Here is a 23,570-nt window from a genome sequence, read left to right on the forward strand (position 1 = left end):
CAAACAAACAAACAAAATTACAGGTTTACAATAACAGAAACAGACAAAAGTATGTGAAGAGAAAAACAACAATAACAACCATAATTCCATTTTAACAAAAGTGCGATCGCCCAGCCAACCATGTAGAGTTTACTCAAACACCTGTGCAAAAAGGTACGTTTTTAGTGTGCTTTTGAAAGAGGGCACTGTTGGAGCAGACCTTAGTTCCTGCAGAGAGTGGGACCGTAGTGACTGAAAGCACCATGAGCAGATCTAGTGTGAATTCTAGGTATGATGAGAACACTCTTATTTTATGATCTAAGGGATCTGTCCGGTATGTATTCAGTGAGCATGTAAACCATGTATGAGGGAGCTAAGCCATTCATAGATTTAAAGACAATAAGAGGTATTTTAAAATCTACTCTTTGTTTAATAGGGAGCCAGTGGAGAGAGGATAAAACAGGAGTGATGTGTTCATACCTCTTGGTTTTTGTTAGAATTCTGGCTGCAGCATTTTGAATGAGCCGGAAAGGGACAGGTATGTTTTTTTATAAATATAAAAAAATATCACAGAATATCTGTACCATTTCTGATTGGGTGGGCACTGCGCATCATATTTAGACACAACAATGAACGCATACTGCAAAAGTTGTGTCTCGGCGGAGGGACCCGACGTCCCATCAAAATGAGCACAACAGAGAAGTTCAGAACAGCAGACAGCACACACTGAAGGCTGATTTATGGTTCCGCGTTACACCAACGCAGAATGGTGCGGGTCGCCGCGTACGTATTTTTTTAAATTTGGGGTTTTCAAACTGTGAGCCATAATCAGAGAGCAGCATCTTGCTGGTGCAGGAAACTGCTGCACGGAGATGAGTGACGGACACTGGCTGATTTATGGTTCCGCGTTGCACCAACGCAGAGTTTACGGGGTAGGATACGTGGGGACGCGAACGTACGGTGCTCGTCGCACGCGTACCCATCGCCGTAGCCATGCCGTCGATTTAACGCGGAACCCTAAATCAGGCTTAACGCGGGCGCATTGTCAGTTTTCTTTTCGTCTTTTCAACTGAGCACGCAAACACAAACTGAGGGTGCAATGCTTGCTTATGCACCATCGTAGAACCGGGCCTGGCATAATATATGTCCGTATTGGTTCAATACGGAACTTTTAATTCCCAATTCCAAACCCCTACCTGGAGGTGAAGCCCGAGTCCTCCCCGCTGTCTGGCACATAGAAAGATCTGGGCACAGACGCAGCAGGTCCTGTTGTCCCGCCACAAAGATTTTGCTGGGACAAATCGCGTCCCGTATTAGTTCAATACGGGACGCAACATTTTTTTCTCAAATAAAGGACAATTCCGTATTTTATGGGACGGGTGGCAACCCTACCTGCAGGGCACCGCAGCGCACCGCCACCCGCACCGGCGCTCTCCGCCCTCGCCGGGATGGAGACGCCTCCATCCCCACGGAACCCCATACTGGGGCTGCGTTTTCTCGTTTTCTGCAACATTCTTCAGCAAACGTGATTCGAGTTTGTGAAGTTTTCCGGCAAGATTTTCGACGTGACGAGTGCGCGCATGGGACAGAGGCATAGGCGGCCTTATCTATGTTTCAACCGTTTCAGTTGAAACGGGCCCCGGCCACCAGGGGGCCCCCAACTGAGTGACAAAAAAATAAATGCGCAAGGAAGACACAATAATAAATCACTACCCGCCATTAAACTAACCAGCTAACATCCAAGAAAAATGAAACGAACATACCAGAGTGGTGCTGAAAAGCGAAAATTATCAGATATAAAAAAGAAAGCTGTGAGTAGTGTTACCGGCCAGCCCGGTCCCCTTTAAGGCGGTGTGTGTGTTCGGGTGTGTGTGTGAGACGTAGTGGGTGCAGCGGAGGAGAGAGAGGGAGATGCAGGTGTGCGTGTGTGGAAGACCGGAACACGTTTTTAGTTACTTTTTCAGTGTTCTCCGTTAGTTTCAGTCGTAGGCCCTCACGTGTTTTGGTTGCTTTTTACAAGTTTGTAATAAATGTGCAACGTTGCACAGACAGTATTTTTCCTCCGTCCTTTTTTCCCTTCACTTTCCCCGGACTCCTAGACAACCGCCGGTTACCAGCAACGAGCCAGAAACCGTATTTAAATACCAGCTCTCCCAACTACGGTTCGGAGATAGGACTGGAAATTAAGAAAGGTAACAGTAGTCTTCCGAAAGTGACCTCTTTCTTTGATCCAGCATCTGCACCGACTACAGCAGCGGCTACCGCCCACTCTAATAACACCAACGCAGTAAACGCATCCATGCGTCACGCATGGATGCGTTTACTGCGTTCTTTCAGCTTATAATGCGTCATGGACGCAGGACACATAGCTGGCAAATATAGTAATACATAGGGCCCCATATTAAATATTGAAACGGGCCCCCTGATGCCAAAGGCCGCCACTGGACAGAGGGGGGCTTAAAATGAAGGCATCTGATTGGTTCTTTCCCCCCTGCCAAGCCTCTGGTCCTCTGACCAATCCGTGTCATTCGGTGCGCAAAAAACAGATTGGTCAGAGTTTTTACAGGATTAAAGCTGTCAGAGAGGTCAGATTTTTTTCTTTCCTTTTTCTGAACACATTATTCACTGGCTACTCTCAGGATGGAAGGACCATTTCACCCAGTATAACAATACATGTTTTTGAATATGATTACAGACTATACCTTTAATTATGGCATTAAGTTACTTTTAATTTGCAGATCAGAAACCACTCGAAATTCAACAGGCTAAACAGAATAAAATATTTTCCTTTTTGTTTGGTTTTTATTTCTAAATGATGCATTTGTTTCGTCCTCTGACTTGATGATGTGTTTAATTGCTTCACCTATGATGTCTTGCTTGGAGGTGAGACTAGCAGCGGGTGGGCGGGGCGTCCTGCGCCGGGATAAGCGGTGGCTCCGCCCCCTCAGAGACCAGCAGCTACCGCTGGTTCAGACCGCTGCTCCACCAGCCGCTTCACCAGCCGCTTCACCTGCGCTCACTCAGCTGCCCGTCCGCCGCTCCGATCCAAGAGGAGATAAACAAATACAGTCCAAACAGTGGAATATGATCCAAGCCACCTGGAGGCAGAGAGCCGGGACGACATAAGTAAGACGGTTCATGCATTTTCGGGAGGTTTTATGACATTTATGACATGTTTTGTTTTTGTAAACGGGTTTTCTCCTTGTCCGCATGCTTGTGCGGCATGGATACCTTCATGGGAGCAGACGCATATGCTTCAGGTGCGCCAATTTTAGGAAGAAATAATTAATTACCAACCCCCCCTTATTTTTCCTTTTTATGTTAGCTGGGTTTCATTGGGCTTTAAAGGGATAAATATCTTAAAGGGTTAACTATTTTAAATTACAATTGATCAAATTTATCGTTCTGCTTTTTTCCCCCTAGAATAAACTTTTGAGAGATGTGACTTATTTCCAACAGAAAAAATCTTTGCATGGAATTGGCTTTTAATACAAACGGAGCTGATTCACGACCTATTGTGCCCTTTATCTTTCCAGGACAAAGAGGCTACTCTGTCTTGCAATGATGCATCTCATCGGGGTGGTCTTGATTCTTTTCGTGACAGGCATGGCAAGAGGTAAAATGAGATATGTCCCCCCAAAACAACTGACAGCCACACAAAGGCGTTTCATGGGCTACACTTGAGCCAGTTAAAGACAAAATATAGAAAATAAATAAACAATATTTATAATCTGCTTCCTCTCTACATAAAAAAAGGAAATATAACTGATACATTTTTAATAATTTTGAATGTTTTATGTGTCTGTTGATTGCTGATGCAAATATGCTGCTGTCTCTTGCTTTCTGTCTCTGAAGGCTGGGAATGCAGCGCAGGGTGCAGTACAGAAAATGGGTTTTGTGAGAAGCCGGGGAAGTGCAGGTAGGCTGTTAAAATTACCTCAGATTCCTGTGCAGATGGCAGTCTGCCTCCTGTGAGCAATTTCAGCCTTATTTCATCTGTAAAAGTCCCTCCTTTGTACACACATGCAAACACAGTCCAGCTACATGATTTCTTTTTGTCTTTAAAAGGACATTGAGGGGGTGGGGAGTGTACATTTCTATTTGATTGCATTAAAAATTGGGGTGTCCGAAGTGATCACCTCCAAAATTCTGAAATGTCACAGCCTTATCTCATTTCAACTAAGTCAGGAAACGTGTCCTTCAGAGAGCCGTTCAGATTTGCAGGGTAATAAATCATCACAGACCAGGACCAAAATATCCAGCCACCCACAATTTTAATTCCACCCAACTTCACATCACGCTGCATTTGGTGCACCTTGGAAGTAGGTACTGCAAAGCTTATAAATTAATTTCAAAAGAGACACACATTTGCCCCCCCCCCCCCCCCACACACACACACACACACACACACACACACACACACACACACACACACACACACACACACACACACCAGTGGAGGGGAGATGACTCTACCCTGTTGCACCAACTGCTCTGAATGGTGCTAAACATGTGATTTATGTTTTTGTGCTGTGGAATTTTTCATCAAAATATTATAAACATTTCAGTAAGACCTTAAGTAACCTTTTTATGAGGTTTTTTTTAAGAGACACTGAGGGAAAAAAACAACTTTTCTATGTTTGGTGCGTGCGTGCGTGCGTGCGTGCATATAAAACTGTGTGTGTGTGTGTGTGTGTGTGTGTGTGTGTGTGTGTGTGTGTGTGTGTGTGTGTGTGTGTGTGTGTGTGTGTGTGTGTGTGTGTGTGTGTGTGTGTGTGTGTGTGTGTGTGTGTGTGTGTGTGTGTGTGTGTGTGTGTGTGTGTGTGTGTGTGTGTGTGTGTGTGTGTGTGTGTGTGTGTGTGTGTGTATATGTATATATATATAATATATAAATACAAAAAAAAGAGATGTGGAATGTTGTACTTTTATGCAAAGTAATAGTGTATTTAAGTTTTGCAAACTCTAATATCCGGGGCTCTATTCTGGGACTTTGGCTGCCACCGTCATAAGGTGGGGATTATCTTGAGCAGTCGGACCGTGAGGGGATGTTAAGGGGCTGTGCACGTTCAGGAAAAATACAGCTGCAGACGGTTCAGCATGATGTCACCGGTCCAGCTAGTGAAAAAATTATGATATTGCTGTTTTGGTGTTTAGATGTATTTGAACACCATGTTTTTAAAAGCAACAGCTTTTTTACACAACAGCAAGGACAAGATTATGAATTTTTGCTTCTTACGAACTGTTTAGTCCTTTTTTTTTTTTTAAATTAATGTAATGGGGAAAAATGAGTATTTGGTTGTAAAACAAACATTTTCCAACTTTAGCTGGATTGTCTCCACAGCCATCCCGAATGGGGAGGGGTCTAAAAGTAGTTTACAAAGGTTTATCTTATCCCAGCTTAGTTTGAAGCACCTCCATCCTTTCTGACAAATAAGAAACAGAAATGGTATATTTTACGATTTTTCTAAAGTATTTGTCAACTTTTTGGAGGAATGATGGTTGCAGTGTAATGTACCATAGAAAAGGCAAAAATGGTTGGAAGTGACCATCTGTGTCCACTTAAGAGCGTATGTTTGGTGACGGAGGGGACTACTAAATCCAAAACGCTATGGCCCAACCCTGTGACTTAATTAAGCAATCTTAAAACGTGTCATTCGCTGAGCAGTTCAGATTCGTGAGATACTGTGACATCACAGAAACCAGATCATAGATAAATCAGTTGGCCTCCGCATCTTGTTCTCCACCCAACCTTGCTCAGCGTTCAGCGTTCACCTGAAGCGGGAAGCACAAAGTTGCAACACTGATTTCAAAACATGCACACCTTGTAGAGGGGAGGGGTGGAGCCAAGTAGCCAAACCTGCTACAATAACAGCTGTGGAAAAATGGGCTTGTGTACTTTAGTGTTGTTTTTTTGTTGTTGGTGTTTAGTTTTTTTAAAAGAATATTGCAAAGAAATGGAAATACATTCAACTCTTCAATTTGAATGAGTGCTTTTGTTAGAACAAAAAAAGAAAAACCATTGCTTTTCAGATGAAACGATAGCTTCAGTTTACCAAGTCTAAAATGTTCTCTGCATTCTTAATTAGGAAATAAGCCTTTTGTTCTTTCTACAGCTGCGTATCTACAGAATTCAGCCAGTAAATGTGTTGTTCAAGATAATCTTGTATATTCAACTACATCTCTGAGTTCGTACCATTGGGACATCAGCTGGAATGTAACACAATGTGGGCGGTCGACATATTTATAGTCTTGTACTGTACTGCACTCCTCCCTCTCTTTCAGGTGCAAACCAGGGTGGCAAGGAGAGAACTGTGACCGATGTGTGCCCTTTCCCGGCTGTCTGCACGGCGCATGTGAGAAAGCATGGCAGTGCATCTGCAAGGAGGGCTGGGTGGGCAGCCTGTGTGACCAAGGTGAGTCCCATTAAGCTTCCCTAAGCGTTCTTATTGCGAGAATGATTCATACTTCAGGTGTTAATATGAATCACAGAGCTTTAGGTGCCATGCAGGTTGCAACCGAGGTAGCTGTAAGTCTAGATGGGCAAATTAAGAGAAAAACCTTTTTGGATATAAAAAAAGGGAATGAAAAGGGAAAAGAAATACCAATAATGTACAGCTGAAGCAGGGAGTAACTGCAAACTAATTCAATATAAATTGGCATTATAAGATAACTTCTTAAAAAGAGCAGGTTTCTCTGAAAATTGCTAGTCACGTTTTATTTCAGTGGGATCCATATTTAGATGAAGACGAGGGTTCAGTTTGACCTACTTGTCAGTGAACGCGCCGCATCTCATATTCTGCTACAGCATGCGTTGATCATCTTTGTGGTGCACTTGTTTGTGTTGTCATTCTTCTTCTTGCTGATTAGTGGACATAAAGAGGGGAGGGGAAAAACAAGCACACAAATACTAAGATATTCAAAGCTCTTGTGGATCTCACTCGCTATAAAAAAAATGGCTTGCACCTTTTTTTTTTTATCTCTCCTTCTCACTCTAGATACTCGCCTGTGCTCATCCAAGCCTTGTGCCATCAATGCCACATGCATAGAGACGGGAGAGGGAGGATATCTGTGCGTCTGTCCCCAAGGCTATGCTGGAAAAAGCTGCCACTTGAAGAGGGGATGGTGCCATATTACTGGGTATTTTTTCTGAGCATTTTCGTTTGAGTATTCACATTTTTTAACCTTTCCCATATCATATTATGAGGAACCAGATGGTTCTGCTCATTCTTTCTTTATCATGTCTTTCAAATTAAAAAAAAACAACCTCCATGTTAATTTTACCTTTTTTTTCTTTTTCAACCAATTCTTGGAATCTTCGCCAAACAACTTGCTTTTTATCTGCCGTGCTCAGTATGTCATTTAAGGTCACAAAAATATAATTTTTGAAATGTCTAAACAATTAAGCATTTCAGATTTACTAAAATTATTAAAATGTGACTGAAATGAAGGTTGGTCTAAACTGAAACAATGTTCACAAAAGGCACAAGGAAGTAAATAGTTATGTAAGGACTCCTGATTTTTAGCTGTTTGGCTTTATAAATGAAGTATTATGTTTTATCTGGATCACATGACTGAACTGCAGTTTCACTCATGGAGTACATAAATGCTGGCTGGCTGGCACTTTTTTTTTTTCTTTTCAATTTTAAAATCACTATGTAGCAATACCACTGCTATCCACATGGAGGCAGCATATTACAAGAAAGTTCACATGAAAGAAGACAAAGTGCAGCGAGAGTGGAACAAAGTAGTATGAAGACGAGCTGAACTGCCACACTCACCGCAACATTGTGAGGGACTATTGTTTTGTTATAACAATAGATCTATATGCCCCCCTGTGGTCGGGTATGGCAGTGCTACATATAGTAGCACTGCTAGCACTACATATAGTTGCTTTAAAGGATTCCTTGGAGAGTGTTTTTTTTTTTGCTTTATAAACTGAAATTCTCTTTGCACATCCACTGGAAAATGTAATGCTTTTGTGTCGTATGTTGACGACCTGTAGAAGCAAGAGGGCTCAAGACACCATCCAGTCATTGTAGTGACCCAAACAAAGTCTCTCATCTCTCGGATTCGAACAGGCATTTGTGTCTCTGGAGGTTTGGCTCCAAAGGCATCTCTTTTTACTTTTACTTTTTCAAGTTTTACTTTATTTAAGTGGTTTTTCCAACATCTCCTATCCAACCTTTTTAAGCGGTAACTTTTTCTCAGCTTGAACTCTGTCAATAGACAGCTCAAGGATGACCTGAACGTTTGGCCTGTGGTCATAGCTTCACATTGAATCGTTAGTTGTACGCGAATATTTTCAGTCATATTTAGCGTGTTTTTCCCTTGTTGACAAGCGGATACAGTTATTCAGTCACTGACTGTTTGTAGCTGAATAGCTTCATAAATTGCATCCCACTCCAGAACTTACAACCTTTTACAATCAACTCGTCAGTGACACATATAAAATTCACTTTGCAAAGGCTGTTAAATATAAATACATCTTTTAAGAGGGCATCTAGCCAGAATATCAACCTTCCTTTGCCAGGAACAAGCTGCAACTTGGGTGCACTTAACGTTTGGTCCTCCTTACATTTAGTATTTTGGGATAAATGGTTAATCTGACATGAGACAAGGTTTTATGTCAGAAGTGTTTGCATCAGAGCTAACAGAAGTGAACATGCATAACCTTTTTAAATATAGTGCTAAAATCCTGAGGACTCCAAAGTGCACAAATCTGTTAAATGGTTTTTGGGATAATTCATATTTCATACGAGAGCTTGTGTGCAGCTTAAAAGCAGATTGTGAGATGGCATTTAGATTAAGGTTGAAATATCCGTATGAGAATGATCTTATAAGTGAAGATGATGATGATACTGCAGGTGATGATTTAATAAATTTTACATGTGTGGAGGAAAAAGAAGAAAATGACCGTGTTGAAGAAATGTGCGAATATCGCTGTGACTGCACTAGTGAACGTGGTGGGTGTACTTGTTGCCTTGACGACAGTCGTGAAAGGACTTCATGATGATAACCTCAGTTTAATGAGCAAAAGATGTAAAGTTTTACTGAAGCACTCAAACATGAGACCTTCTTGGCATCGTAATCTTGTATCCAGAAAAAAATGATTTTTTATTTTTATGAGCCGATGAGTCTTTAATCATTCGGAGCTTTAAGCAGACTTTGTGGTTTAATATCACACATCGTTTAAAGTCTTGCTGGAGTATTGTAAAGACCAATTTATGTTTTGAACAAAAAATCTAATCTCTACTTTTGTGAAGACATCTGAAACAGAAGCAGGGGAGCTTTTCAACAAGATACAGAAATTGCCTGACTGCTCCCGGATTAAAGAACAGGGCAGATCCCTGGAGGCGTCCTCATCCTGCCCATCAGACTGTTAAAGACCCTCTGGGGAAGTGGTAGCTCACAACAGCCCCCAAACTCTCAACATGTCTGCGGTTGCAGTGTCAGGCAGGCTTATTTACTTCAACACCACACATAAACTTCATAGGATACTGTTATTGACTGAATTGTCAGCTAACCTCCTTTCATAAAATAAGCCTCAGACTCTTTACAGTGAGATGAGGATGTGGTTTGTAGATGTACCGCTGAGCAGGTTCACTGAGGTAAAGGTGTCTACAAAGCGCCTTAAGGCTGTTTTTGACTCCTTGAGATGAGTCGTTAGAGCATTGTAAAATAATACAAAGTACGGCTTGGGATATTGATTTGTTTCCGTTCCAGCATTTCATCTGACTCTGCACCCTGTTCAGCATGGCTGCATTGATCTGATATGCTGCTCGGGCTAGCGCAGGTAGATTAATTCAAAAGCAAAGCTGAGCCTATTTCTTGCCATGGGTTCCATTTTTTTTGTTTTGTTTTTATGTGCAGAACACAAGGCGTACTGGAATGAGAAGAAAGGAAAAAGACTTAAATCAATATTGGAATTTGAATAAGAGCAGATTTAGATGTAAGGGAGTTAAAAGCTTTAATCGCTCAGTCGTGAAGATTTGGGAGATTTTATTAATCTCATCCAGAACTAAATTACCTTAGATGTTTGTGTCATCAAAACCATAGACAAACCTTTGTGTACAATAATACAAAAAAGTACCTGGTGGGCCTGAAACCTTGAAGCAGTGAGAGATGCTTCAATCCTACATTCTTTCTTGTGACCTGCAAAAGGAAATCCCTGTATTAGCAGCATCAAAAGGAGAACATAGTCAAGTGGTATAAGCCACGGGGAAGTGTCCTATAATGCCTGTAAACTAAACCGATGTGTAGACTCAGGTCAAAGGGGTCCTCTGCTGTGTTGATGCATGTGCAGGGCACTTAACAAACTGCAAAGACTGTCCCATTGTCAGTTTAGATATACCATCTACGCACAAGAAGACGCATGGATTTGCATATGAGATGAAAATGAACTAATGTTTAATTAAAGGTGGTTTATTATGAGTACAGTCTTCAATATCCGACATTCTCAGGTGTATTTGTAGTATATACTAACACGCATGCTGAAGAGCTGATCAAAACAATATCCCTCTCGATGACAGTCGTGAATCGTCTGAGGGAGAGAGAAATAAAAATAAATCTCATGTATCAGCCTCTGGTAAAAGAGAGTGCGCCTCTAGTGAGAAGAAGTGGTATCACGGGCGTTCTGCCCCCACCCATCAGCACAGTATTGTCAACACAGCAGATCCATATGCCCCCATGTGGCTACAAGTGGTTCTGCTACATAGAGTGGCTTTAAGAAATACTGTATATCAAGGACAAATGCATGCGGCTCAGTTAATGTTATCCAGTCATAGATATTTCCACATTAAAAGATAAACTAAAAAAGAATTAATTAAACCTAATTTATCAAATTTAGAGATGGATTTAAAAGATAGTAGAGATGGATTTAAAAGATAACAGAGAAGCACTTTTATCCATCAATTCTTTTTTTTTTAGCACTGTGGCTAAATTTAAAAAATAAAAAAAGCGACTGTCAAAATGTTAAACTTAATGAAAAGCATTTTTCCAGAAATAATTGAATTTCACCTTAAGTTGCCTGAATGTTTGGTACACATTCATTACCGTTTTCCTTTTTACATTAGTTCATCTACATTGAATAACTAAAGTATAATTAGATCAAGATAGTGTTTACAAATGTAACCAACATTAAATGACAATATCTGCATTTTTAAAGTGGTATTATTTACCCTTAAAGATGGCTCATGATTTTTACTTTCAAGGTATTTGATGTGTTACTGAATGATTAATGGACTATGGATATAGGAAGTTTCCTGTTAATATCTACCTTTATGGATATCTATGTAGGATTCCATCCATCAGTTTATTGCTTCTGTTTTAAAGTCAGTATGATCCAGTGGGACTGAACTCTTGTACATGTAGTTTTAATATTTTGTCTGCATGCTGCCCTTTCCTCCAGCTCCCCTTGTCAGAACGGAGGTACGTGCATGGATGCCGGAGATTCGGGAGCCAGCCCTTCATGTTTCTGTCCCCCTGGGTTTTTCGGAGACCACTGTGAGGTCAGCGTTGACAGCTGCCAGCCTAACCCCTGCCTCAACGGTGGCAACTGTACAAACCACGGGCTCGCCTTCACGTGCGTCTGTCCGCACGACTTCACTGGTTTCACTTGTAACAACACCAGCAGCCTCTCCCCCTGCGCTGGCCGGCCGTGTGCCAACGATGGGACGTGCGTGGGTCAACCGGACGGAACCTTCCAGTGCATTTGCCAGAAGTGGTTCAGCGGTCCCACGTGTGCCCTGCAACAGAGACCAAAGATCAGATCCAAGCCTGTCCGCCCCAGGCCAGTGGAGCACAGAGTGTTTGCTCTGAGTCCGCAGCACTACTCTCTGCCGGCTCACACCTTTCACAAGCTGCTGAAACCACCTGAGAGAGACCTGCTCAAGATCACTCTGAAAGAGACCGTCCACTCATCCGGCATCCTTGTCACCCACGGCCAGCTGGTCTGCTTCGGCATGCTGGCCTTGCTCACCTGCTTGGTCATCTTGGGAACGACAGGAATCGTGTTCTTTGGCCGCTGCGAGACTTGGCTGGCCAACGCAAAATACAGCCAGCTTGTTCGGCAGCAACGGGAGCATCTGCTGAAAGAAATGAGCAGCACGAGCCAGGACGAGCCAGAGCACTCGGTAAACATCATCGTGCCAGAGAAGATTAGACTCTCCAGCTTTGGGAGACAATACACCTCCATCTGAGCTGAAAATCTGAAAATGCCGGCCCATATTCCCTGCTGTCTGTGAAAGGAGTCCAAATGAATGTCTCAAAGTACCAATGAGTGAAATACTATCACTGTTGTTTATATAATGGAAGACTATGAATGTGGGTGTGGAGAAAAAAAAACAAAGCATTAAAAATGTATTGATGTTTAAAAGATGTAATTGTCTGGCATTTCTTGAACCTATTTTTGAATTCAAATGGGGGAAGAAAAAAAGTTTATTTGAGACACAATTGTGGACATTTGAATTCTAAAAAATACTTATTTTCTTATCTATTGTCTACTTATGATTTTAAAAAAGTCATCTACTTTTAAACCATCTGCTTATATTGTGTATATAATCACCTCGAGCTACAATGATGTTCAGTTCAAAGTTTTTATCATTTGATATCTATGGGTCTATGGGAGACTGTCGATCCAAGTCATGTTTCTGGGCAAGCTATCTTTGCGACTTAAAAGATTACTAGATCAAAATATCTGGGGCCCTGTGGCTAACTGGTGGCGTTTCATTTTAGTCTGGCAGCTGTGAGGCGCAGCCTTCCCTTGACCCCAAACAGGATGCAGGAGGTTTTTAAAATAAATTATAATAATTAGTGTTAACCCAAACCCTCTTCATGCCATTTCCTAATAATGCAGAAATGTGTGTCATAGATCTGCTTCTTTGTTAATGTCTTTCTTTCGTGTTTTTTTTTTTCTTCTTTTTTTGGAGGTAGTCCTATACGTTTATATTATGTGAATCGCATATAAATTCAGTTTTTCTCTTCTTTTTTTTTTAAGAAATGCAAACTTCTGCATAGAAATCATCTTTTTAAAACTAATTTTGCTCTGGTGGTTGATAAATCAGTAACTCGTTTTTGGTGTCTGAGATCATTTCAGCAAGTCTATAATTGCGCAGTCAGTGTGACATATGTCTGTGGGTGTGAAATCAGTATTTTAACACCTGTGTTTTTGATTTGCTAAATGAATGAAGTGGCCATCGATCATGTAAAGTCTTAAAATACACCAACTTCTAAAATGAAGACTGTATTTTATCTAAGGTGACCTACCTCTCTAAATACGTCTGTTCTCTTAACTTGCAGCACTATCAATCTGGTGAGCTTTATTTGTCACAAATTTCTTATTTGGTTTTATTAAAATAATACACTTTTGTTAACCTGCATTGTACATACTGTAATTAAAGTATTTACTGATTGCAGCTGTACACTATTATATTGGATATTTCCTTTCAAGATCATTTGCTGTTGTGCTTTACCCAGAAAACATTCCATTTGTCTAAATTATGTAATAAAATACAGAAAAAAAGTTGTCTTAATAAATTGCACGTGCTTGAATCCCTAGATATATTTTGATTTACTATTACCGTCATGTTTTGTTTTCCAGTCTTGTGTTGAAACTGCTGCTTTAGATTCCCAGCACATATTGTACTCTCTGCACCAGCAGCTGCCTGATCTGAAATTCAGTGCAACATCTTATTTTTTACACTGCCATGTTTTAATGATCTCGCCCCGAACCCTGCTCGGGGATTATCAGCTGAAGGATAACGCGGACTCCGTCCTTGAACGTCTGGCCAGCTCAGATAAAGCTCTCTGTCTCCACCTTGTGGTTCAGTTGCGTGTTACATATTTCATCATTGTCAAAGTTTCATGTCTGAATCAAAACTCCTAAACTGTGAAAACAAACAGTGCTACATCTATGAAAAGATTGGTACCTACTGGTGTCTGTCAGATAATATGACCACCTTTTATGTATTTATTGTTTTATAGTGTTGGATATAGTGCGAATAAAAATGTACAGTTAGAATAAAATGCTTGCTTCTTAAAGATGTTTGATCTCCCAACAGAAAGGTTTCTTCAGTTCTGACTGTGAATTTGGACGCCAAAAGACGAGATTCACAGCAGCCTTTTTTTCCGCTTCCTTCTTTTCAGGGTCCGAGGGAAACTTTAACTTCTGTCAGCGGTTGTTTGACAAGAGGTGGTTTACATCCTCAACACATCACTGGACTGGTCCATGTCAGGCTCTTTCACACACACACACACACACACACACACACAGCAACCCTCCTCGCTTGCTCTCACCATCAACCACTTTAGAATCACTGATTTGACTAAACTGAAATTTTGTCTTTCTTCAGAAGCCAAAACTTGAGAGGAAATTTTAAAAAAGCAAGATGCAGGCACAGGGAGGGCATATACAAATCCCATAGTCTCAGCTGACATTTGAAACGGAAGCCTTGTTGCTGTGAAGTGATGGCGCCATCACCGCAAAAATGAGACAAAACAACCAAGTGTAACATGAAACAACCTCAAATAAACATGTAATGGACAGAAAAATATATCAAAATGTTGTTGAAATTTGTTTGAAAAGAGACAAATAAACCCAAGTAACATAAATGTGATTTAGAAGTACCCAAAGGCATCAAAATGATGCTACTGATGCAAAACATCAACAAGATACACAGAAAGAAACACTAAATAATCAGCAGATCCAATCACTGTGGTTTGTGGCCGCTTTATGTCTTATATTCACTTATTTGCTTTTTCATTCAAACACAATCATTTTACATAACAGGGGCCTTTTTGTCAAAGTGTATAAGGAGTTCCAGACCATCCCCACTCTTCAGCACAGTATTTTACTGTGATGCTTAGATGTGCATGTAACAGTGCGGTTACATGCACATCTAAATCAAGCTATTGGCAACAATCTGGCTAAGGATTAAACTGGAGTTTCCGAGAAATCCAAGTATGCGTGAGGGACAATCAATTATTGAGTGAGGTGCATTCGACTCCGCGATGCTAGGTGGTGCCACACACACTTTTGCATTGGCGTTATTCTGATAAGTTCTTTGTTGTTCCGTCTTCTTCTCCTACTGTGTTGATACTCTGGCTTTCGTGGTTTCGTCACTTCAGTAAAGGGGGAGTCCTCGGGCCGTCATTAGCTCGGATAAGTGTCCGGCGTGGCGTATACATGCTGGAATAACTCTGATTAGGACGCAGTATCTGGCACTAATAGCTCGATCTCAAAGCTTCAGTACGGTTCGACTACGGCCCAATTAAGGTGTATACATGCTTTTAAAAATTCCATATCAATCGGATTAAAGCAACAATTCGACTTTCTGTTATAGTGCATGTAAACGTACTGACTGACTACAGTCAACACAGCAGATCTATATGCCCCCATGAGGTCAAAAGTAGAATTGCTACATAGCGTGACTTTAAGAAATATATCAAGGGAAAAGCCTCCAGCTCAACTAATGTTCTGCAGTGACTAGATATGAATTAGTAAGTCTACCAAAAAAAGAATCTAACCTAAATCCGTTATACTGAGAACTGAAGTGAAAACTTAGATGTAAAATTCCTGGTTTAAAAGAACAGAGAAAAACATTCTTGTGTGCTGATATTAGCACGAGATTCACAATGAACAAATGAACTTCAGAAAGCCAGTCTCAGGACGTCCACAGAAGGCCAGGAAGGGGTTAGTCCCCATCTTTAGAGGACGGACCCTTCAGTCGTTGGTCCTCTGAAGTCCTTCACTCAACGGCAACATTTCTAACAAACCGTCAAATTTACAATCTACAGAGTAGATGTTTACAAGCCCGTCCAGCAAGCAACTGTCAGTTTATATTTTCACAGCAGATGTGATTTCAACAGATGGTATTTCAAAGGCCAGGACAACTTTAACCTAACCTAATTAGGGCAAATTTGTCCGGCCCTGATTAGTCCAACAAAAGTAAACGAGAGGGTGAGGTACATGTCAATCACACCCAGCTGCTGCACACCTGCATTTTCAACCATCACATTGAACTCACAGGACGATGTGTACAAAACCTGTGAACTCTGAGGTTTAAGAAAATTTCCATTTACAAGATTATGAACACCCTGAAGGTGGAGGGCATCATTCATTTGGACTGATGTCATAAACACGCTTACCACAAGCCCATTTGCAGAGCCACACTTTGGCCCTGAGAAAAGGCCTCAGGAGGTAAGAAAAATGAAAACATCTGTGTGGGTGGACGTGGAATATACAAAGGTTTTATGAATCCAAATATTTAAAAGTGTTTCCTCTTGCTGCCATTTTGGCCCACAAATGTGCCAGGATATCACGGCAGCATCGACGATTCATCATGCATCATTTTTTATTCTTGTTAAAACAATCAAATGCTGCTTCACAGGGACATGATGAAATCTTTTTTTTAACATTGTAACATTGTCAGTTTTATTACTTTGCTGCTGTGTAAATATATATCAATGGATATGAATCAAATAGAAATGTTCTTATTTCATTTAAAGTTAACTAAAAATAATACAAGAACAATTGATCAACATTAGAAATTAAAAGATATATCCACCTTGTGATGCTAAATGGAATGATGTTGAAATTTTCCAGCAAATTTTGAAAAGACTAGAAAGGTTATGTGATATGTGGCAGAATGTCGGTACCAGAGAGGGTGAGTCTTGTATTGTCCTGCAGGACAATGCAAAACCATATCTCTCACGGTAGTAGTTCATAGCTGTCAGGTGCTAAAGTGACTGGTCGGCCACTGAAAACATCTGGCTCATTAGGAAACGGAAAAAAACATGACAAAAATAGGTTTTAAACTGTATAACATTTTTTTGTTCTAACAAACAAGAAAGGAAAAACACTTTGAAAACTTCTGTACTTGATGTCATTTTAAAATTATACTGACATATGTACTTTTTTGAAAAATATAAAAGGATTTTTCCCAACAACATTTATTCTGTCTATTATTTTAACATCAAACACACACGTTCGGTAAACTACTGAATTCAGATTTTATTAATATCTAACATTCTCCTTTTACATGTGTAATGAGGCTTAGACCTGTTGTGTCAATACTTCTTCTGGAATTTGTTTTCCATTATGGCTTTCCAACTGCAAGAAAAGAAGTGAATCTGCAGATTTCTGTACAGAGAGTTTGATTCTGAGTGTGATGCTGAGCAGCTCCAGCAGCTCCAGCAGCTCCAGCAGCTCCAGCAGCTCTGTGTAGTCACTGATTGTGGCCACAGGGTGTCATCCACTGAAAACTGTAGCTGAGAGCCATAAACTGAAAATACTGGATTATCCTTTCACTTGTTAATCGTGACCTGTTGACTGTGTTTCTTTATTTAGAAGTGAGTGTCTGTAACAAGCACACAAATGTTTGCTGTGATTCATAACATGCCATTTTCCTCTTTTATACAGCTCTTATCACTGCAACCTTGGATCCATTTATTTAGTAGCAGCGACTTTGGGGGAAAAAAGGCATGGAGAAAAAAGTAACACATCAGCTGCAGGGAACCTGTGTGATATTATACAGTATAATGTATTGTGACATTGCTGTAACCAAGAATGTACTCAGTGCCTGTCAGAGCTTTCCTTCAAAACAACACTTGGAGTCAAAAATGGTATTGTATTCCTGTAAAACAGAGCAAGTGGTAAGAATGTCCTTATGAATTTTCTAATGTGTCTCCTGAACCACAAAGAGGCTTTATTCTTAACATTAGCAAGAGGATTGTTTAAAGTATGGTTAAGTGTTAACATGTTGGGCTCACTGAAACCTTTCTGTAAGCAGGGGCCCCTGGCTCCCCACCACCAGACATTCATTTGTGGAGTTATGCCCCTGGGGAGAGAGGGGCCCTCACCTTCAAAGCTGACCAGAGTAGCTGCAAAAAAAAGAAGAAAAAACACCTCGACAGGCACCATTCTGCTCCCCCCAAGCCATAAAACAAAACAGAACAGCAAAAGTTAAACCTCTTTCCCTCAACCGGGGACCCTTAACCCTCCGTTCCCGCCGACCTCTCCAGAGACAGATGAGACTCAACATCTGCGGAAAATGGCATGGAAAGAGTCCAGATCCAAAGAATTCCAGTTGGAGTTCCTGCGCAGGGGTGCATATGGCAGCAAGTTGTATGTTTTTCAGGCAGGTATCCCTCCGTCAGCCTTCAGCTCTGGGTTTCTGAGTCAAATATGTTCCAGATGGGCAGAAAAGTTGGGTCACTGCGAGGCCCTAAAACTATGACCAGTAACACATTCTTTAATAGTTTTGTTTTTTGTTGTTTTGTTTTTTTCCTGTTACTGCAGCTTCAGATGCTTTTTGACTTGCAATTTACAACCTTTTATAAACTTACGTGGTACTCTCTCTCTCATTTTATCTAGTTGTTTATTAATGAGTTTTGCGTGGCGGAATCTGCTGATTTTTTGCCCTTAACCACCTTGTTACTCATCACATCTGATTATCTTTATTCTATCAGTTTGTTCAGAGACACAAAAAAAATCCCCAAAAACCTTCTAGGATGCCAAAGTCACGTTATCAGTTGATTTGAATTGTTTTCCCAAAAGCTCAAGATAAATGTCGGCTAAATCACAGTAAGCTGAGTAAACAGCCATCCGTATTTCAAAGAAGCTGGGGAGACAGAAAGTGGCATTTATTTTAGTGATGACGATAAAATGAAAAAGACATGGAAGAGCCTAGAAACTATAGTGTTAATAAAACAACCTCAGCTATCAAAACTGATTTTGATGTCTGGAAAATGACTTCTCTTTAAATCCAGGTTTTGAATCAGTGCTTGATGGGACAGGTGCTGAGAAAATCGCGGGGATTTAGATGTCAATTTTTTAATAGTCCGTCGATGTGCCAAAAGGCTGTTCCTTCAGGCTGAATGCACTGAAATTGTTATCCTCCAGGTTGTTCATCACAACCATGTCAAGCGGGTGCAGAAGCTCTCATGTCTCAACTTTAGGACCACATGCACATGAAGCCCTGTTGTAAGATGAGAAAGCTCAAAGAACCAGTTTTCCTGGCTCCTAACAAAACTCTCCTTTATTTTGGACAACTTTATGACAACTGCAGATCTTAAACTTGAGGTGATATCTAGAGCAAACTGTAACTGAGTCAAATTTGTTTCAAAGCAGTAATTCATGAGTCTTAATGTCTGGTAAAAATGATCAACAATGAGCAGTAGCTGCTCGTGTTAGTAGTGACTAACTCTTTGTTCTTCTTCAATGTACTTCATTGGTCTTCGAGATCAGATGACGGTAACTGGTGTATAGATAACGGGACAGAAAAAGGAGTGAAAGTCTGTGAATAGACATTCATCCTCGAGCTGTGTTACCGTTATCTGGTTTTCTGTATCATCTGAGTCCTCCGCAAAGTCTGCATCACCTCCTACTGAGTCTTAAATGCATCATATCTGAAGCATTCGAAGGGAATTTCCTCCAGCCTCAGTGGAGCTGAGTAAAATCATTTTTTGAAAAGAAAAGAAAGAGATATGATTTTGATGTATAACACGTATGTTTTAGATCTTTCTGAATGCTGATGGGAGCTATGACAGATCATCAAAAAAATTCAGAGATATAAACGCAGCAGATTCCAAGAATTCAGTTACGTCTCCTTTTTTCTAACACTGTTTCCCTGATAAGCCTTGAAGACTTTTGATACTTCAAGGGTGGTTATATATAATCAGATAAAGCGTGCTTGTCCTAATTTGCTGTAATTGTAAGAGGTCAAAGGATCAGGAAGGAACTGTGAAAGACAAAGGGCAGCTTCTTTGCTGCAGCACCAACAAAAGACATCTAATCACATAGCAGGTTTGAAGGTGCTTCAGAACGCAGTATGCAGTGTTTCACCCTGATGATAAGGAGCAATTTATACGAGTTGATTTTAAGGGATACAAGTTAGATTTCTCTGAATGAAAATGATTTTTGATGCATAAAAAAAGAGAGAAAAGAGAAAAGAGTTCTGGTGACTGTAATTTACTTTAAATAAACTCGTTTTAACACAGCAATATGCGATTTTAACGCTCCTTTTTCCCTTTAGATTGTATGTCTTTCAGTTTTTTACAGAATTTCTTGTTTTCCAGTTTTGCCAAAATTTCAGTCACTGCTTCAGAATAAGACGTCAGCTTTTGTGCAAGAAACAGACGCTATTTCTTTTCCTCAACACCTTTGCAAATAGTGCTGCAGACAACATGCAGCTGGCACGATTTAAGCGTTTAGTTTATTTTAATAAGGGTCTGCAATGAAGGAATAGATCAAAGCATTTTATTGCATGTAAATATATCCATAAAACGGAATCTTTACAAGACATTAGCGCCATGCAAGGCAGAGAGCATCACATTCACTCTGATCTCCAGTATGAAAAAACATCAGTATCGGTTCTGTGGATTGATCCCATTTAAAAACCGAACTTCACAACTATACTGACGAGCACAGCGGTGGCACATCTCAAGGTCCTGACTCATTATGAGCGCATATACAGGAAAAAGATCAAAAAAGAAAGAATTTGATACACAAAGTTTTCATGTTCAACAGCAACAAAGGCCAAACAAACTAACCTTTAAGGCTGATTTATGGTTCCGCGTTACACCAACGCAAAGGACCGCGGCGACGCGCACCCTCCGCCTTATTATCCTGCGTCGATTTAACGCGGAACCATAATTCAGACTTTAGTAATGAAAAAAAAAAAAAAACGAGAGGGAAATCCCAAAATATGATGAAAGAATTACTAAGATCCAACCTTAAGGAAAATAAATATCAAAATTAGGTCATGATACTGATGAAAATGTGCAGCATTGTTGTTTTTTCTGTGATAGCAGCTTTTTTTTTTTTTTTACAAATGTGACATTTATTTTTACACATGAACGACCAAATTGTCGGGTGTTTCCAGCCTCTTTCTGTATTGGTCCAGCCAGTCTCTGAGCTCTGAGATGCGGTATCCCTCGGGTCCCCTGCCGCCCTGGTACACCACCTTGCCCTCCTGCAGGATGTAGAGTCTGTCAAAGTACGCTCCGTAGGCGGCGTTGGAGCAGTTGTCCATGCTGTCCACCACCAGCGGGCAGCCGGCCAGCTCCGGCAGCATGAGCCGCGCCGCGCTCAGCCGCTCCTCCAGACACCGGTGCTGCGGGATCTGGTACGGCGCGTCCGTGCTCGTCCAGCCGTCGGAGGGATGCGCCTCCTCGATGTACACCACCACGGAGTCCGCCACGTCCGCGTTCCGCCGCACGACGCCCTGGAAAGCCTTGAGGCGCGCCATGAACGGCGGTCAGGTGCAGCTGCCGAAGTTGAGGATGAGCGGTCTGCCGTCCCTGGCGAAGTCCAGGATGCGGCTGCGCCTCTGGTCCAAAAGCTGCACCACCTCGGTGTTGGGGGCTCCCCGTCCGAGGTGCGCCGCCTTCATGAAGTCCAGTTTCTGTCCGTGCCACACGGCTTTGAGCGACTTGAGGCTGAACAGGCGATTGGAGTCCGATATACACAGAGGCGGATCAATGGCATCGCTCTCCTGCTCCTTCACCCTAAAGAAAACCCTTTTCCTTATGCATGAAAAGTCAAGCAGCCAAAACAAAACAGCTGCAACTAGAAAGCGGGGCAGCAGGACAAAGCAAACTATTGCATTTTTAATTGCTTTAATGGTATTCATTATCACTTATTATAATGACAACCTGGATGATCTCGCGCTGTGCCACGATCTTGTGGGTTGAAGTTGGTGCTACTTGCAATTTCTCCTCCTTTTATAGCGCCGGCAGATTTTGAATGAATCACTCCCCGCCTCCAAAACTGAGACCAAGGCCTCACATGGAGGGGATTACCTTCTGTCATCTCAACTGTTCAAATCAAAAGAAATGCTGGGAAGGGTGGGCCACAGCAGTGCCTTATTTTGGGGGGGATATTCTGTCATTTAGAGCCAAAGCATGTCAACATCTGATCCTGTGTGGCCCTGCTAAAATAAGTTGGAGCATGTTGCAAAAAAAAAAGGCACTGCGGAAAATGTTGCACATTTGACATAAGTCATAATTCTCTGATTCAAATGTATTTTTATTATTATTACACACTTTTTTGCATTTTTGCACCAGGAGAAGAAAGTCGTGGACAAAATAGAAGCTGCGCATTCATCTAAAATGCAATCATCCGAGTAAAAAAAAAAAAAAAAAAAGTGTATGCGTGGTCGACGCTGGAGCTCAAAGGCGCATGACAAACACACTGAACCAAATCTAAATAGTTCTCTTGAACATAAAATACTGTGCTCAGAAATCTCCCAATAGTATTTATTTGATTGCTTATTTTTCATTTGAATTCTTGTCTTTTTTTTTGGAGGAGGAGTATCATTTTAAGTGCACCTTGGTTGATTTCTGAAAGCTTGTAAAAGTTTTAAGAACAGTGGGAAACTGTTGCTGTTGGCTGCTTGTGAGTGTTTGAAGAGCTGCTCTCTCTCTGCAACTTCAACCGGTTCCAAACATCTTACCATAGAAAGCTCTCAGCAAATCTTTTTCCAACTGCCTCAAGCGGCCTAAAACACCTAGAACCATCACTTTTAATGTTACTAAGTGAAGTATATTCAAGCACTGGCTGTTTTGTAATAGTTTCACACGGGAGGGATATATCTACTGTGTGACAGCGCTACAAATCTTCAAATTTGTAAGAAGGACTGTGCTGAAAGCATTATACTGCAAGCTGCAAATTAGTTCTATAACTTTTGCTTAATGAAAAAAAATATATTCACTGCATCTGAATAAACACTACAAAGGTATTTGACCATTTGATCAAATCTTCTCAAAACAGCAGCTGCAGACCATTAAAGCTTCTTTAAGGAACCAAAGAAACCCTTTAGAAAAGACTCAAAGAAACTCAACCAACCTTTGTAAAGAGGTTTATTTCAAGAAACTGACAAACCCATAAAAAAATGAGCTCTGCTCTCACCAGGAGGATGAATGACAACACATCAAGCTCCAGTGTCTGCCCACTAACTTACTTCCGGCTGAAAGGACCATAAACAAGCTGGATAGAACTATTTTCACACAATTTTAGATAAGTTCTCTGTCTCAAGCTTTTCTACTTTAACTTAACCGTCACAAAGTCCAAATAAAAAGCCAGAGACAGAAATGGACTCAGTTTGTGTACTAAGAGAGAACAGCGTCACAGATGCTCATCCAGCAGGGTGTAGAGACCCCGCAGGATGTCTGGTGATAATTCCTGTGTGTTACTGGATGATTGTGAAGTACATTTCAATTATATATAGTTGGCAGCGCAGGCTTGGTTGCCTTAGAGCTGCAAGGTCCTGGTTCAAATCCCTGCTCTGCTTTTCTGCACGGAGTTTGTATGTTTTCCTTGTTATTGTATGGGCAGTCATCAAACAATCCAGCTTCCTCTCAGAGTCCAGGAAAAAACAAGTAAATAAATCAAAGCATCCATGTAAGGCTGTTTGGTGACTCTAAATTGCCCGTAGGAGTGAGTGCCAGCATGCATGGCTTCTTGTCCTTGTGTGGCCCTGCAGTGGACTGTGACCTGTCCAGGATGTACTTCTGCTCTTTTCTGATGAAACATGAAAGCCTCCGGCAGACCCCTGTGACCCCGGACAGGAATGAGGCGGGGATAGATAGTGCAT

The 23,570-nt window shown here is 41.2% G+C and overlaps 2 protein-coding genes across 3 annotated transcripts; one reads left to right on the plus strand and one right to left on the minus strand.

The window, feature by feature from the left end:
* The first annotated feature begins 2,959 nt into the window (after positions 1–2,959).
* On the plus strand, positions 2,960–12,895 carry LOC133462476 (protein delta homolog 1). 2 transcript variants are annotated; one of them, XM_061743742.1, is made up of 7 exons: positions 2,960–3,105; positions 3,225–3,239; positions 3,516–3,595; positions 3,835–3,898; positions 6,262–6,392; positions 6,975–7,116; positions 11,387–12,895. In XM_061743742.1, the coding sequence occupies exons 3-7, from the start codon at positions 3,541–3,543 to the stop codon at positions 12,174–12,176; spliced, it is 1,182 nt and encodes a 393-aa protein (XP_061599726.1). In that variant the 5' UTR covers positions 2,960–3,105; positions 3,225–3,239; positions 3,516–3,540; the 3' UTR covers positions 12,177–12,895. The 2 variants fall into 2 exon arrangements, with proteins under 2 accessions (XP_061599726.1, XP_061599727.1); XM_061743743.1 differs by lacking the exon at positions 3,225–3,239.
* A 7,893-nt stretch (positions 12,896–20,788) lies between these two features.
* Positions 20,789–21,657, minus strand: dio3a (iodothyronine deiodinase 3a). Its single transcript, XM_061743541.1, has one exon. It carries the CDS (start codon positions 21,606–21,608, stop codon positions 20,823–20,825), a length of 786 nt encoding a protein of 261 aa, XP_061599525.1. The 5' UTR covers positions 21,609–21,657; the 3' UTR covers positions 20,789–20,822.
* Positions 21,658–23,570: the final 1,913 nt, after the last annotated feature.

The sequence above is a fragment of the Cololabis saira genome, chromosome 16, assembly GCF_033807715.1.
Source record: "Cololabis saira isolate AMF1-May2022 chromosome 16, fColSai1.1, whole genome shotgun sequence".
In the NCBI taxonomy this organism is placed as follows: domain Eukaryota; kingdom Metazoa; phylum Chordata; class Actinopteri; order Beloniformes; family Belonidae; genus Cololabis; species Cololabis saira.